The following is a 15,911-nucleotide window of genomic DNA, read 5'->3' on the forward strand; positions in this document are numbered from 1 at the left end:
CTGCCTCATATGTCTAAAGTCTGCTTATTAGCTAGTCAAAACTTAAGATTTCATTAAAGCAATCTGTGAACGGATTTAATTTTCTTAATGGCACAGCTTCACACTATTACCTCTGAGTATTCCCCTGGTATTTTACCTATAACATTATATGCAAACCTGATTGCTTGGTTTAAGAGCAAGCAAACAACCAAAACCTCCAGGCAACAACTACTTCCAATCTTTCAAAAACCAACCCATTTTATGATGCTAGTGACAGGTTGTCAAAACTCCAGCTCTCACACATTAAGGACCTCACTAAAACCGAAAGGTTAGTGTGATTTCTGTACCAGGTCTGTTTCTAAGAGGAAGATTTAAAAAACAAAACAAAACAAAACAAAACAAAACAAAAAACCCAGAAGATAAAGACAATTTAAACAATTAAAAATTTAACAACTGGTTAAATGTTAAAACCGACAAAAAGCAAACTCTCATCCTCCTCACTGGCACCTCATACCCAACCAGGTCAGAGGATGTCAACAAAAAAAGTAACCCACAGAGGGTCTCTGTGGGGATGAATGAACATACCCACAGCCAATGGATCTCCTAAACGAACCTCATCCATGGCAACAGAAACACCAATCACCAAGGATTTAAAACCAGAACTTTTAGATACCATTTGCCTATGTTATATCACAGGTTATTAATTTTAATAAGTCTAAACCCTTTCCCCAAATTCTGAGAATTAAAAATAAAAAATGCTATCATTGTACTGTCAAAAACATGAAAGTATGTTAAAATGACAACCCAAGATATCAGTGATCATCAAAATTATAAACAGAATAATAAAGAATATTGTTATTACAAATAGATACAATATCATCCATACAGTCAAGGCTGTGTTTGTTTTTGTTTTAGGTGGGTTTGGGTTTTTTTTTGGTGGGGGGTAGTTAACAATAAACTCTAAATTGTCCTACCCAAAGGAAGACATAAGCAATGCACTCACCAATTAGTCATATACATTAAACATTTTATATTAAGGAGCTACAGAAATGGCTGCTCCTCCAAAGGACCCATGTTTAGTTCCCAGCACCCACACGACAGCTCACAAATGTTTGTAACTCCAGTTCCCAAGGGATCCAAGGACCTCTCTGCCCTTTTTCAGGCCCCATGCATGCATGTAGTGCACAGACACACATACATGTGCAACATCTATACACAAAATAAATTTAAAATGAGAAAAAAAATACTTAACTGCATGAACTATCATTAAACTATTCCCCCACCCCGCACAGTAACTCTCAGTAACCATCAATAACCTGAAATAATAGAAATAATGTCAATGGAAGAAAAGCCCAAGCCAAATGCCTGCACAAAGTCCAAGCTTGCTAATACACCAAGTCTCAAACTGCTCAATTTCAATTCTTTCCCAAACTTCACCTGCCCCCTGGTGGCCATCCAGCATGAGTGCAAAGAGAAAAGTTGTTGGGTGTTACTTTGTAGTCTGAAAAGGGTCAGAAAAAAGCTTGGCAAAGTTGTCAGGAAAACAAGCGAAGCAAAGTTTGGTGTTTAACATGGAACAAATCATAAGGATTAAACTTCAGTTGGCTTTTGTTGTTGGTGGTGGGGTTTTGGGTTTCTTGTTGGGGGGGAGGTTGTTTTTTGAATAGCCAGTCTCTTATTTGCAGAGCCATCTCCCTGGCCTCCATTTCCCTCTCTTTTAAAGAATTCTGAAAAGCAATAAACAACACTATCTCTTCCTAGGCTCATTCTGATCATATATGCCAAAAGGCTGTGCTCTATGCAATGGCTCCTAAACTAACACTCTCATGATAAGCTCTGGTATGCTCCTGTTCTTTATTTGCCTTCCACCAGGTACTTGCATGAAGGACAAGAGAAAAACAAAACACAGGTCAAAGAAGAGAGGGCAAAGTTCTAAGTCAGTTAACATTTCTTTTCTGTGTTTTCTAGCCACACATTTTTTTCCCTGTCTAGTTGTTTGTATTCATCTTCTGCTGTTGTAGCAAGAACAAAATCTGCCCTCAAATTTTAAGCCTGTGTTATGTTGTAACAGTGTTGTAGCATCTTCATCTTTAATAACAAACTAGAACAACTTCTCATCTCTTGGCAAGCATCTGCTAGTGCCCAGAAACCATTGCACCTTCTGGGACTATTCTGACTATTTTAGATACCAAATGTAAACAAAGTCAGTTAGCATCATTACCCCTCTCTCCTGTGCATTGTCTGCTTGTGAGTGACACACATGCCACAGAGTGCATGGGGAGGGCAGAGGACAACCTCCAGGCATCAGGCTTTGTCATCAACTGTTCTAGATTGATCATCTATCCGTCTGTCCATCTGTCTGTCTGTTCATCTGTTCTGTCCTTCCCTTCCCTCCCCTTCCCTTCTTTTCTTCCTTGTATGTCAAGCTAGCTGGGCCAGAGTTTGCAGAGAATCCTTTATCTCCCACTTCCTATCTCCCCATAAGAGTGCTCAGATTATGGATGCTCACACTACATGTCCTTATGCTTTCACAGAAGTACTTTTACTCACTGAGCCATCTCCTTGGCACCATTTCCTTTGTATAGTACTGTATGGACATACCACATCTTCTGTATCTCACAGACATTTAACCTATTCTTATATCCAGTTATTGGGGATAATGCTGCAAAGAACGTGGGAGCTCAAATCTCTTCCATATCCTGATTTCACTTTGGTAGATCAGCCCTTGGTGGATATATGGCCTCCTGAAGGCCACTTGTCGTGCTTCTGGCTGTCTCCCTCGCTCTGCAGAAGATCGCACTCTATATAGTCTCCCCTGTCTCGTGCTTCTGGTATCAAACCAGGAGGCTGTGATCAATCACAGAGCCATGAAAGCCTTGACCTTTCATTTCCTTCTAAGAGTTTTTCAATTTTCGGTCTTATTTTATGTCATTTGGATTGTTTTCTGCATATGAGGTGAGGTGAAGTTCAATTTCACTTCTCAATTTAGCTCTCCTCAAACTATAGTTCTTCTAACTGGGTATTTTTGGCAGTTTTGTCAATGCTCAATGGACCGTATGTATGCCTCTGGGCTTATTTCTGGGTTGTTCCATTGCATTGGTACCCACCTTTGTGCCAGCCCCATGTCATTTAAATTATAAACTGATAGACTTGAAAGCAAGACTTTTGTTTCCAGCTTTGTTTCTCCCCACAAGATTGTGTCTAGTTATTTGGGGGGTCTCATTTGGCTCCCCACAAATTTTGCACACTGACTTTTTCCACAGGGACTGTGAAGAACAAGTGTGGTTACATTATCTATTAAACAAACCAAAGCTCAAATCATATGGCTGTCATAATTATTAATCTCTATTATTACACCCATGTTCCAGGAAAGGCCTTCTCTATTCAGGTGTTTGTTTATGGTGCTTTTATTCTTTTGTACACATAAAACCCTTCTGTCTGGAGTACATTCATGTGCCCAGTGTGAAGAGATCTAGCTAAGGTCAAAAAGGTAGCCATTGTTACAGTGCGATTCACTAAATGACCCATTCTTCCTAACGGAGCACAAATTTTTCATGTATATAAATGGTGTCTGCCCTTCCGGCACAAGGGCAGAGCTGAGATCATGAACATGCAATAAGAAAAGATGGCAGGTGCACAGAGTGGCAGCATTGTATTGCCACCCCAGAGCAGGTCTACTGCCCTTGGCCACCTCCTGACACTGGAGGAAGGAGAGGCAGAAAGCCATGGGCTATATTTATGAAATGGAGCAGAAGGAGCAGGCATTTCTACTTCCAAGACAGACATCATGGCACCTGACAGGGATGGTGCACAAAACAGAAAACAGGATAAACCCAACTTGGATGCCTATGGTATCCCAAACAGCTCCCATGAGTGTCGAAAGCAAGTAATAATAGCATGCTGTGGTGTGTACCATCTTCCTCATAAACAGCAAGCATGTTTTATTTAGAGCCATTGTTGCCTAGAATCTCACAGCATCATAAGCTTTAAATAAAATCACAACAGCTATAACCCAGGGAGGTGGTTCATGGCATTGGATAGGTTTTCTCAATTGCTTTGAGAAGTTCATGGAACTCAACAATGGAGTGGGGGGCGGCAGGGGGTCACCTCTAAAATAAAGCCACTGAAACTGTAGCAACAATGAGAACTGTCCAACTTATCAGCCCGGGCAGCAGGATTAGTTACCAGTTACCAGTTAAGAGCCTGGGATAAAAATATTCTACATGATCAAAATAATTCCCATACTAGGATTTATCTGCTAAACATTCCCATGCTGCCAGCTCTGGAGGGACTGAGGAAGTAGCCAAAGTCGGACCACGAATAGCAAATGGAGAACCAAGATTTTCACCAATGCCCGAGCCTGACAAAGTCTTTTCTTCTGTCCTTTCCTGTCTAAGGTAACAGAATTTCTCTAACTGTAAAACTGAAATAATGGTAGAACATCACAACTATTTCCTCCCCCGCCCCCCTCAAATTAAAGAGGGGCTAGAGAGATGGCTCATAGGTTTAGAGCACCCTACTCTTTCAAAGGACCTGGGTTCAGCTCCCAGAATCTGCATGGCGGCTCTCAACTGTTTGTCACTCCAGTTCTGGGGATCCGATACCTTCTCCTGGTCTCCCAGGACACTCACTGCATGCCTGTGGTGCACTGGCTTACTCCAGGCAAAACACACATAAAGAAAAATCTTTACAAATTCAAATAAAATAAATACATGAAATTTAAAATTGAAAAATAAACTTAAAAAATTAAGTAAAACTTGAGGTTGACTAGTGTATGGTCAGCACTGTTCCATCTCGGATCATACCAGAAGCTAGTGTGGAGCTCATTGACAATAACAATGGTCCAAGTGACTATAATATGCAGGTGCTTTAGTTTATTAATGCCATTTTAAAAAACCTGCCACAAGAAACATCACAGACATGACTATAAGATATAATGGAAACATGAATTGATATATCGAACCAACTCAAACATCTAAGAGGTTAATTGTTATTGCACTTACACCAGGTGACTCATTAAAACTGACCGCTATGCGGTATGTGACAAAATGGGACTTCAACATTTATAAGTATTTTTACTTCAAAAGCCACACACAGCAACATTTCCTCGTTGAGACTCAAGCAAATTTCATGTCAGCCTCCAGTTGTGAAAGTAACTAACCATGCTTACAACTGGTTCCCATTGCATCCTGTGCAGACACTATGAGAACCTGGACAGCAACTGCAGTGTAGCCCTTCTTTTTCCCGGCTTTCTGTTCTGACGTGCAGTGGGCTTTGAATCCACACGACTGCACTACTGCTGTAATATAAAACAAGAGCACGTAGGCACTGCACAGCTGACTGCAGTCAGTCCTGCATGCCATACACACAAATTCCAAAGAACACATCTCATAAAATCTGTGGCTCCTCAAAAGGGAGTAGGAGACTCTCAATGTAGTTAAATATGTGTTTTAAGTTACAGACTGTCTTAGAGATGTATGCCCAACCAAGGGGACCTGAGCGGGGGTGGGGCACCATAAACACAGAGCTGCCGACCTAATACAAGGGGTTTTAAAATGGCATCTTAAGACAGTTCTATAATTAAAGATGATGCAATTTAAAATAGATTTGGAGAAGTGTCACTTTTTTATTTTACATGAACCATTATTTGGAAAATCATTTTAAGGTAAATTTATCTATATAATGAAAGGTCCTCTTCCATTAGAAACTCAGTCATGCTTCCCAAATGCCATGTCATATGCAGTTATTTACTTAAACCTTAAAGCCTGAATTTTGACTTAAAAGCCTACCAGTAAAGTCACTATAAACAAATTCTAATATGTTTGATCATTCCCTTTCAAAGTATTTTTTTTAATCTACTCATGCTTAAAGTAGTCACTTGCCTGAATTAAAAGCTGTAAATAGACTCTTTCTTGAAGGACCTAGAATGCGAAAGATAAAACATGTGTTTTATTAGAAAAATACTATACACAACTTAAGCCATTTTGTAAATCACAGTGGTTTTCTTTTTTTCAAAAGCCCTCCATTAACCTTTAAATTTCAGGTTTGAGCTAACCACTGAGAAAATCCCAAGATGCAAACAGCTTTATCAAGCATACTTTTTTTCAAATATAGACAATATTGTAAATATCTAATTTGTTAATAAGAGCAATTCATTTATTATTTATTCTAGTATCTGAATCCTGGGCCCCACAGATTAGGAGAACACTGCACCTCTGAGCTACACACATGATGACCAAGAGACACTCATTTAGCAATATTGAACTCACACTTTCCCTATTCTACTGCACATAGGAAACAGGTGACATTTTATACAAGAGGGCTGCTGGTTTGTGCCTCCCCAAGGGGCTGCCTTCTATTCAGCAGCTGTGAGGAAGAAATACACTGGAACTTTTTCTCTGGACTGAGGCAATAGAAACTCAGCCAAGAACCAAACAGGTAGATGCTTGCAGTGCCTGTATTTGCCATCAAACAGTGAATAGCCATCCGTAGGTGGTTAGAACTGCCACAGTCCATCTGTGGAATTTTAAAGAGAGGATAATCTCTTGAGAGTATGTGGCCATCATAAATGGAAAGTACTGACTCCCTTCTCTCAAATCAAGCCTCAGTGAGACACTTGCAGACTCAAGGGCTGGCCCTTTAGAAAATCAGCTTGCCCTGTTTTACAGTTATCAGTGGGGTCTCTAATTGTCCTCTGAAAGTCACCTCAGGGTCAAAGCTCCATCACAGGGTTTACTTTTAGTTACTGTTGGGAGGTAGTATAGGGCTTCAGAAACCACAGTTTCCAATATTAATGCCATCCTAGCAAGGGACCATCTGATGCCTCAGAGCTGTATAGAAGACAAATAAGATTCTGATGGCACAATGAATAACACACCTCTAAATAGGACTCCCCCTAATCAGGACTCCTCCAATCCCTTATTTTTGGTCTTTTCCCCCTTCAACCCAGTAGAAAGAAAAGAGCATTGCTACATGTAAGCTAGCATATGTACACAACTGCATACATACAAAGATGAAACCACTGTGCTCACTGTCCTGAAATAAAAGCACATTTGTATTTGTTTGAAAATTAACCATATATATATATATATATATATATATATATATATATATATATATATATCTACATACACACACACACACACATATGCAGAGAGAATACTGGGAGGGGATGCCTCAGTGGCTGCTGACTGCTTTTGCAATTTTCTGACATAAATATGGGCCTCCCCTATTCTTCCAGATAAACAAGCTTTCAAAGACCTATGAGCAGAGCTTTGTCAAGCTCTCAGCTGTGACAAGGCTACATGGAAATACTGTAGGTTAGGTATACACAGATATCACACACTGCATACGCGCGCACTCTCTCTCTCTCTCTTTAAAGATTTATTTATTATGTATACAGTATTCTCTCTGCATGTCTGCCTGCAGACCAGAAGAGTGCATCAGATCTCATTACAGATGGTTGTGAGCCACTATGTGGTTTCTGGGAACTGAATTCAGGACCTCTGGAAAAGCAGTGTCTGAGCCATCTCTCCAGTCTCATGCTCTCTTAGTAGCCACAGCAATTTCAAAGTGAGTAACACAGAAGATCAGATACAAAGAGCTTCCCTTTGAACAAGAGAAGAAGGTAACAGACATGAACCATAGGATCAGATAGGAAATAGCCCATGCTCCTTGCTCCTCCATCTCCCATTTCATCTAGGGCTCATCCTAGAATAACTGGATGCTAGTATTATTTGCTAGCTTCCTCAGACATCTCCGTTCTACCTGGTGATTTCTGGGATTTGCTTTATTTCTTATTTTATGTGATGGGTGTTTCACCTGCATGTGGGTCTGTGTGCATGTATGTGTAGTGCCTGTGCAGCCTGGGATCTAGAGTGAGCACAGCATCAGATCCCCTGGAACTGGAGATATATATGGCTGTTAGCCACTACATGGGTGCTGGGAATTGAACTTGGGTCCTCTCTCTGCAAGACCAGTCAGTGCTTTTAACCACAGACATCTCTCTAGCTCCTACCTACTGATTTTTATTATTGCACTTTATCTATAGAATTTACAGACTCTTGGAACAAGAGCATCTCATTGTTAAAATTTTCTTACTCAATGGGTTTTTAAACATAGAAGTAATTGTTACATGTACCATAAACCTACTTGTCAAAATTTGACTTCCTAAAAGCCACAGAATTTTAAATTCTTTAGTTTCCTTTTCATCACTATGAAGACAATACCTTTCTGAGGAGTTTTGAGCAAGTGTGCGTGAGCTCTGGGGACCAAAGGCTTCAGATATAAGGCTCCTGACCCATTCTGGAAGGTTTGTTTGGGAGCTTTCTCTTCATACTTGATGACAGCAGCATTACCAGCTATAACAAAACAGAAAAATCACATCTATTTAACACATAAAAACAAATCCCCCATATTTATTTCAGAGAGACTACATACAACAATAATTACTGTGTGTCAAGAAAGCAGAGGTAGTATCTGGCCTAAATTACGCAAAATAAATGCAAAAGCCTACATTTTGTTTCCTTGCATAGCCCCCAAGTTTATGCTTATTTCCAGCTTGGCTTTTATCTCACACAAAAGGTAGAAGATACATGGCTTCCCATGCATGTAACAAAACCATATCCCATGCATACACAAGAAAGCATCCCTCTCTGTAAAGACAACATAGACTATAAGTGGCTGGTGTTAATGAAGTTTAAGAAGATCAATAGCATACAAAATCCTCAGTGGCTTCCAAGGTTTTCAAAGAATCTGCAGTTCTGCAGTGAGAAGTCAAGCTGCCAGCATCCACCCTGTTACAAAGGTGTCCAGCCTCAAAGTGAGGAGGAAAAACAATCATCTACATGAAAACACAAAATCTCTCCTCCTCTGCTTACAGTCCTGAACTTTTTTTCCCCTAAGAAATTGTCAACACATAATTCTTGGCATACAGTTTTATTCCACCATTCAATACATAATTTTCCCCCAGTATACAATGCTCCACATGAATGAGCATCAGCCTAGTGTGGGAGCCATATTACTATCTCTGCATCATTTCAATTTTAGTGTACGCTCTGTGGAACAGGATTGAATTACTGACTTTGACCCCTTTCTTCATACTCTCTATCTAGCAAAGGGTGATTCACAAACAAATAATGTGAAGTCAACAGTTAATTTTCTCATTAGGCTAAATGACCCCCACCAACAATAATGTTCACACACATCAGATGCTCTCCTAGTCCTCACACAGTATCTGTACCAAGCCATCTGCTAGCTCACCTTCTGCCCAGATAGCATCCCTAATATTAGATCGGGACAAATGCACCCTCCTGCTGGCAAGCTTTTGCCTAGTTTCTGTCCTGCTTTCCAATTCTCACCTTGCCCAGAACCTATACAGTGGGACTTTCCAAACTTAGCAGGATGCTAATGGACAAGGTGGTGTACATCACATTTTAAAGGACACACAGTGGTGTGACAGCACTAACATTTCATGACAAATGGGCATTGGATTTCAGTAGGTGCTTAACCTACTCGAATCCCATCCAAGAAGCCCCTTTTGTTATAACAAATGGATTTCAGACTTGCTTGTCTTAAAGCAACTTTTTTCCTCTCAGCAGCAAAGCAGTCACTTATTCCAATGTTGAAAAATTCAGTTGAAGAATTCAGTTCAGTTAATAACAGGATATGTTGCAAGTGGACTAAGAAATGGAGAAGACAGAAATAAAAGAGAATGCAGTAACAGTTTCAGAAGCAGCAATTTTCCTGCTAGCAAAGTGCTTCTTGTTGGTCCCAGTGTTGACTTGCAAACTAGCATTTCTTACTACATTCTGGTGTCTAAGTTGAAATGAGTTTTTGTTTTATTGAACTACACGTATCAACACTCTGCTCATTTCTGGAATTCTTTGTGAATCGGCTTAACGCTCTCCACTGTGCCAGATTGTCTGCCTGCCTTGATTTAAAATCAAATCATTCAAGTCTAAATTTCCAAAGTTCAAAAGCAAAAATCATTCAACTTTGTAATTACAAGAATTTCTCATAAACATCATCGAAAGATACTAAAAAACAACAAAGATTAGTAATCATCCGCATATTGCCTCATGTGCATACCAATGTGTCTTGTGACCTGGAGTCAGCACCACACACTGCCTACCCCCTTTCCATTCTTCCAGACATCACTAGTCAAACACCAGCCTTTTCCTCTGAATCTGGATTGACACTATAGGTTCTTATCAGCTTTCTGGTGTTGACAAATAAGGACGTACTCACTAACCATTCTTGCCACAAGAAAAACAATACTGAGGATCAGAAGATTCATCCTTCTGCCCACTTGGGTCAGTTGGGCAAATCAACGTGCATTCCTTGCAAATGATGAGGCATTATCATACTGCGGTGAATGAAGAAAACGAATCAGAGGCATGCTCCTGGAAGGATGCTGATGTTGGTCCAGTTCTTCCTTCCCATTCATCAGATTCAACAACTGATGCTAAGAGATGATTGTACAACTCACCAAGAGTTAATAGAAACTAGAACAAGTCCCAGGTGAGTGCCTGTTCCTATAGTCACTTCCTGTTAGCCAGGCTGCCATCAAAGTAGAAGAGAGGATGACCCATTTCTTTACTTAGTCTTTCTGATCTATTGCTGAAGGTGCACAAATAGCTTTAGTTTGCCTCTCTGCCATTGCCCCATACCATCTGTCTCTTAAAAATAAATATGCTTTGTGGCCAAAGGGAAAGAGGAAGGAAATCTCTAGCCATCATAGTCCTGCTAATGTGGCAAAACTACTTTCTCAAGACCTGCTTTCATATTGCACAATGATCTGTCACATTTGGTATAGAAAACTACCATTCAATCTTTATGCTAATATCTAAAAGGGGGTTATTTTTTTTTTGCTTTAATTTTTTTCCTATGCATGCATTAGAGAAAAAAAAACAAACAAACCTGCTAAACTCACAGATACAAAAAATTGCTTTATACATCTTTGTTCAATCCACTTATAACTTGGTAACATTGTTTCTGAGGACCTCAAGTACTAAGGACCAGATGCCACCTTCCCAATAGCACTGTGGTTGGTTATCTGTGAAATTCTTAACTGATGCCACTAAAGAAAGCAGGCACCATCCTTTAAAAGACTCCAATGTTGAAGCTGTCCAGAGTCATGATCTCCAGCAAAAGATTAATTTCTTTCCTAACGAAACCCCCTATACCAGCAGCAAGATAATTTTGGCTCAAAATGATTTTCATATTTTAAGGTAGCTTTTTTTCTTAAAGCACATACACATTTAATACTTTGTGAATCATATTAACTGAAATTGAAGATATCTGATGCTTTCACCTAAATTCTAAGAAAGTAATTTTTTTAAAAAAATATTTACACAACTGCCAGTCACATACACAATCAAGTAATCTTTGGTAATAGGATAAAAATCATACCAGAACATTGATAAGCTGAATTATAATTTAAATTCCCAAACACACAGAAAACACACAATAAAACTAGTTCCCAACAGATCATTTCCCATCTTAAATATGCATAAATACAACCAAGAAACCCCACAATCAACAGAAATCACAAGTAACAAAGCTAACAACCAAGAGGTCCTAAATCAATTTATTTAATAAGAATTTAAGCATGCTTACAAAGCAAAGAATCAAACGAGAAACTGTCGACCTACTTCTTTTCCTAGTAAGCGTGGCTAACAAAGGAATTATACAAAGGCTGTAGGATCCCACGACCAGCAGTGCCAATAAGGTAGCATCATAGTGCCTTTCTGAGCCAGCCGGGGGTGTGAGTGTAGAATTGATAAAGATCTGTGAAGAAATATCAGTTTCTGTACAACTGCGAAATCCTCCTGGTATAGTCATTTAAAAGGATCGAAGCAAGCTCAGGCAGGGGAAGCTGCAGCCATGTTCACGCTCACATCCCTCATGCTTGCTCTCAGTGAATTAGGATGGGGAGGGGGAGAACTGTAGCTGCCAGGCACTACACTGAACAGATTAAACCCGGCTAGCAAATCAGACTAAGAAAGAGACTCACTGATGTGAATGCTTAAATCTGTGAGAGGGACACATGGCCACTAGACAGGCTCTGTGGGTGCACGGGAAACGCTTTTGTTAAAGGACAAAAAGGAAGGACAAAAGCATTTCACAACCTCCTTGGGAAGGTCAGATGTGCTACTCCTGGATGGCCAGTGGCCAAATAAACATGGCTGTTCAATAAAAAATGCTGGGTATGATATTACGGAAGGCTCCCAGTGCCACAAATAATACCACGGGGCTTTTAGGGCGTCTTGGTGATTCTGGCAGGGTAGATAATTTATTTTATTTTATTTTTAAACTTCCACTGTAGGACAAAGTCTGGATGGGAGACTACTGTAGAATAATACATATATATGTGAGTCATCTTTTCACATTCACAGAGAATTATGTGTTACATGCAAACCCTCTGGGGTTTCCTCCACCACTTTAAGTTTCAAACAATAGGCAGATAACTTAAACTCTGTTTAAGTAATACATTCTAGTACTTGTCAGCTGCCGCTATGCAGCCCTTTACATGCCCATGAGACCAGCTGCTGCATTAAGTGACCTGTTTGAAATGTGTCCTTTGTTACTAACTCAATGCCTAGTGTTCATAAACCATTCTGTCACTTATTTGCTGTGTGACTTTGGACCTGTAAAACAATCTCTGAGCCTAAATTATGTCCCCTAAAAGACCACAGTAGCCCTGTGATGCTGTTTGGCACCCAAAGGGTTCAACGGCTTTGGCCCCATTTACACACACACACACACACACACACACACACACACACACACACACACGAGGCATGGATTTGTCATTCAAGCAAAACACTCACATTTCCAGCTCCTCCTCACAAACATGCCGTCTGTACCTTTCTCATCTGCATCTTGTTAATAATGACATCGCTCTGTACCCTGCACCCCCTCCCTGTACCTACTGAGACGCCTGGGCACAGCAGATCCTCCAAAGTTTCTTAACTACTTCATGAATTCTTTTGTGAGGAAATTTAAGGAGAAAAGAGAAAAAAAGCACAAGGAAAAAAAAACAAAAAGCACTGTTCTGAATACTTCATTTGAATAAAAGAGGGAGGGGGAGAGGGAGAGAGCAGGGGCTTAGCTTGTTTGCCCACTTGACATGCTGAAAACAGAATTTACAGAAACTTCCACAGTATGATTAAGCTTAAAGATAAATAATCTATACCTCACTGGCAACTAGCATCTAAAGAAAGAAGAGAGAGAGGAGAGACAGAGAAATTACAAAGCACTTTTACAAGACAGTCTTTCAAAAACCGAACAAAACTGCGGTGGTGGATTTCTGCTTTCCAATTGGACCACTTAGAGCCCCAGCTACTTCCCTTCCCTTCTCCCCACTCCCCCTCCTCACCTCCCCCCAACCCGCCAAATAGCCCCACACAATCCCATCAATTCAGATTAACATACTTCAAGATGCAAACACATAACCATTTCAGGTTCATTCACCCAAAGAAATCTGTTCCTAAGAACTTGTATTCCTGCCAGCTTCCAGAGCAGTTACAACAATGTGCAGAATCTCCACACAAAGTGTGACATTAGTCTGACTTACAATAATGTCTGTGGGTGCTCATATCATTGTTGTGGGTGCTGGCTACAGACCAGATGCTTCCTGAACATCGAGCATGCTTTGGGTATAGGAAGTGGTTCTGGGCAAATTCACCCAAGAAGGTTGTAAGGCTTTCAAGCCAGGCAGGGTGCTTCAGATGAGAGATAAGAGCTTCATACACACTTCATGAGCAAAAGATAAACCAATTAGGCTATGAGAAATGTGGCTGGAAGCTTATAACTGGAAGTAATTAACTCACACATCTCTCAAGTGAAGAAGGCAGAAGAATCATTCAGGAAGGAGACTTTTGGTAAAATTGTGGTCAAAGCAGAACTAAATTGACATAATACTGGCCATTTTAACATTAAAACAAGCAAATTGCTCCATGCACACACGAAGTAGGTATATTAAAAACAGAATTAAAAATTTAAAAGCACTCAAAACAAACAAAAATGCAGTTGAAGAAATGCTAAGAGCTGAACAGCAGGTGGTGCTGTGCTTACTAATTTTTTCATCTTTACAGTTTATTTGACAAACTTAATGTGAGAAGTGTTGCTGGAAAAAGGCTTCCAGGGACCCGTGTGTGTGTGTGTGTGTGTGTGTGTGTGTGTGTGTGTGTGTGTGTGTGTGTGTGTGTGTATGCTTCTTATCCTCTGATGACTTAGAAAAACTATAAGATGTCACACCACCTAAATGTTCATTTCCCAAACTCTACTCTTTGGTCATAACTCTTCAATCTCTCTCTCTCTCTCTCTCTCTCTCTCTCTCTCTCTCTCTCTGCAGGCCTATTTTATGTACTTTACTCAAGGACTTACATGAGAAGGAACCTGAAATTCTCACACTCTGCCCCACCCCTCCCGAATCCCAACCCCACTTACACTGGATTCCTTACTGTCTTTCAACTTGGACATTCTCTGATTTGTTTATACTAATTTTCTCTTCATTTCCCTTTCATTATACGATCTTCAAAACACTGGAGTCATGTTTTCTTCTCCCTATGTGCTGGCACTAAGTCTCTCCATGCTGATAGCATCACAGACCTATAGAGCATCAAGGGTTGGAAAGCCCTTTAAAGAAAATAATAGTGTCATAATTTATCAATGGCATAGAAGGTGGTGATGCCAGAATGTTGTGTTCCCTGGCTTGCCTCATCAGCAGAGCACTTGCCTGGTGTGTGTCAGGCCCTGGGTCCAACGCCCAGTACCTTCAAAATTTCCCTAAGTCTGAGCTGCATTGTTGAGAACCATGGCTTCTCCACAAGTGTCCCCTGCCAGCCCTAGCTGTTGTCAATTAAGCTCATGCCTCATATTTGCTTCGTGAGCATATTCAACACTAGTCTTTAAAGTTCTGAGAACAGCAGCCTTCCTAATCCAACCTCTCTCTTGAAGTTTACAAGGACCAGAGAGTGAGCTGCCACAGATGTTTGCTGAATCAATTTTCTTTCCATGTCAGGAGTGAATGTCTCTCACTATCTACACGGAGATACCAAGTCATCATTTTTACAAAGCATTTTGACTCTTAAGTCTACGAATTAAATACAACTCTTTACTAACAGTTACAGCACATGTTACACATTTAAATAAACACCCATTCAGCTTTTTATTTTTTATGCCAATAGTTTCTACTTGCCTTTAGAGGAATGGAAAAGTAGATCTTTAGAATATAAATTTAAACAAATTGCTGCCCTGTCAGCAAAAAACATCCCCACAGAGACATCTCCAGAAACAATGCCCAGGGTGAGGCAAACAGATCAAATATGTTAGGCCACAGCGTAGTCAGTCATGGCCTAGCAAGCTCTGAATATACAAGTATCTTTCCAGTACTGCCTCTGACAGCATCACAGGTTCACAGACCTTTCCTAGCTTGCCTCAGGTTTACACCATTCTCAATCTAATCCACAGCCTGCCCAGAAGCACACTCACCCATTCTCATCACCGTCCCCCGACCTTCCTTAAGCACTTTCTTCAGGAAGGTTCTAAGGGAACCCTTGATAAGTCCATCCAGTCCTATCCCTTCACCAAAAACTTAACTTTGAAAGAGTCTTGCTATGTTGCCCAGCTTCCTGGGCTCAGGTAATCCTCCTGCCTCAGTATCCAGAGTACCTGGACTACAGACATGTGCCTCTACACCTGGCTTTCAAGTATGTGTATGCTCACGTGGTGCACATATGAGCAGGAAGTATGTGTGCACAAGTATGGATGCACATGGAAGCTAGAGAGAGGTCAACTGTGGATGTCATTCCTCAGGGCTGTTCACCATGATTTTTGAGACAGGGTTTCTCATTGACCTGGAATTTGTCAGTTAGGCTAAGCTGCTGGGCTATTGCCTGTCTTCCTTCCCCAACCTGGCTTCTTTA

General features: G+C 40.5%; 1 protein-coding gene across 1 annotated transcript in view; it reads right to left on the bottom strand.

Moving 5' to 3' along the window:
• Mtus1 (microtubule associated scaffold protein 1) overlaps positions 1 to 15,911 on the bottom strand; it is an 88,230-nt gene that overhangs the window by 48,478 nt on the left and 23,841 nt on the right. The window contains exons 3-4 of the mRNA XM_051182315.1: positions 8,208 to 8,339; positions 5,862 to 5,900 (exon numbers count right to left, since the gene is read on the bottom strand). Coding sequence (XP_051038272.1) covers positions 5,862 to 5,900; positions 8,208 to 8,339 — 171 coding nt within the window. The remainder of the gene's footprint in view (positions 1 to 5,861; positions 5,901 to 8,207; positions 8,340 to 15,911) is intronic.

The sequence above is a fragment of the Phodopus roborovskii genome, unplaced genomic scaffold (assembly GCF_943737965.1).
Source record: "Phodopus roborovskii unplaced genomic scaffold, PHOROB, whole genome shotgun sequence".
In the NCBI taxonomy this organism is placed as follows: domain Eukaryota; kingdom Metazoa; phylum Chordata; class Mammalia; order Rodentia; family Cricetidae; genus Phodopus; species Phodopus roborovskii.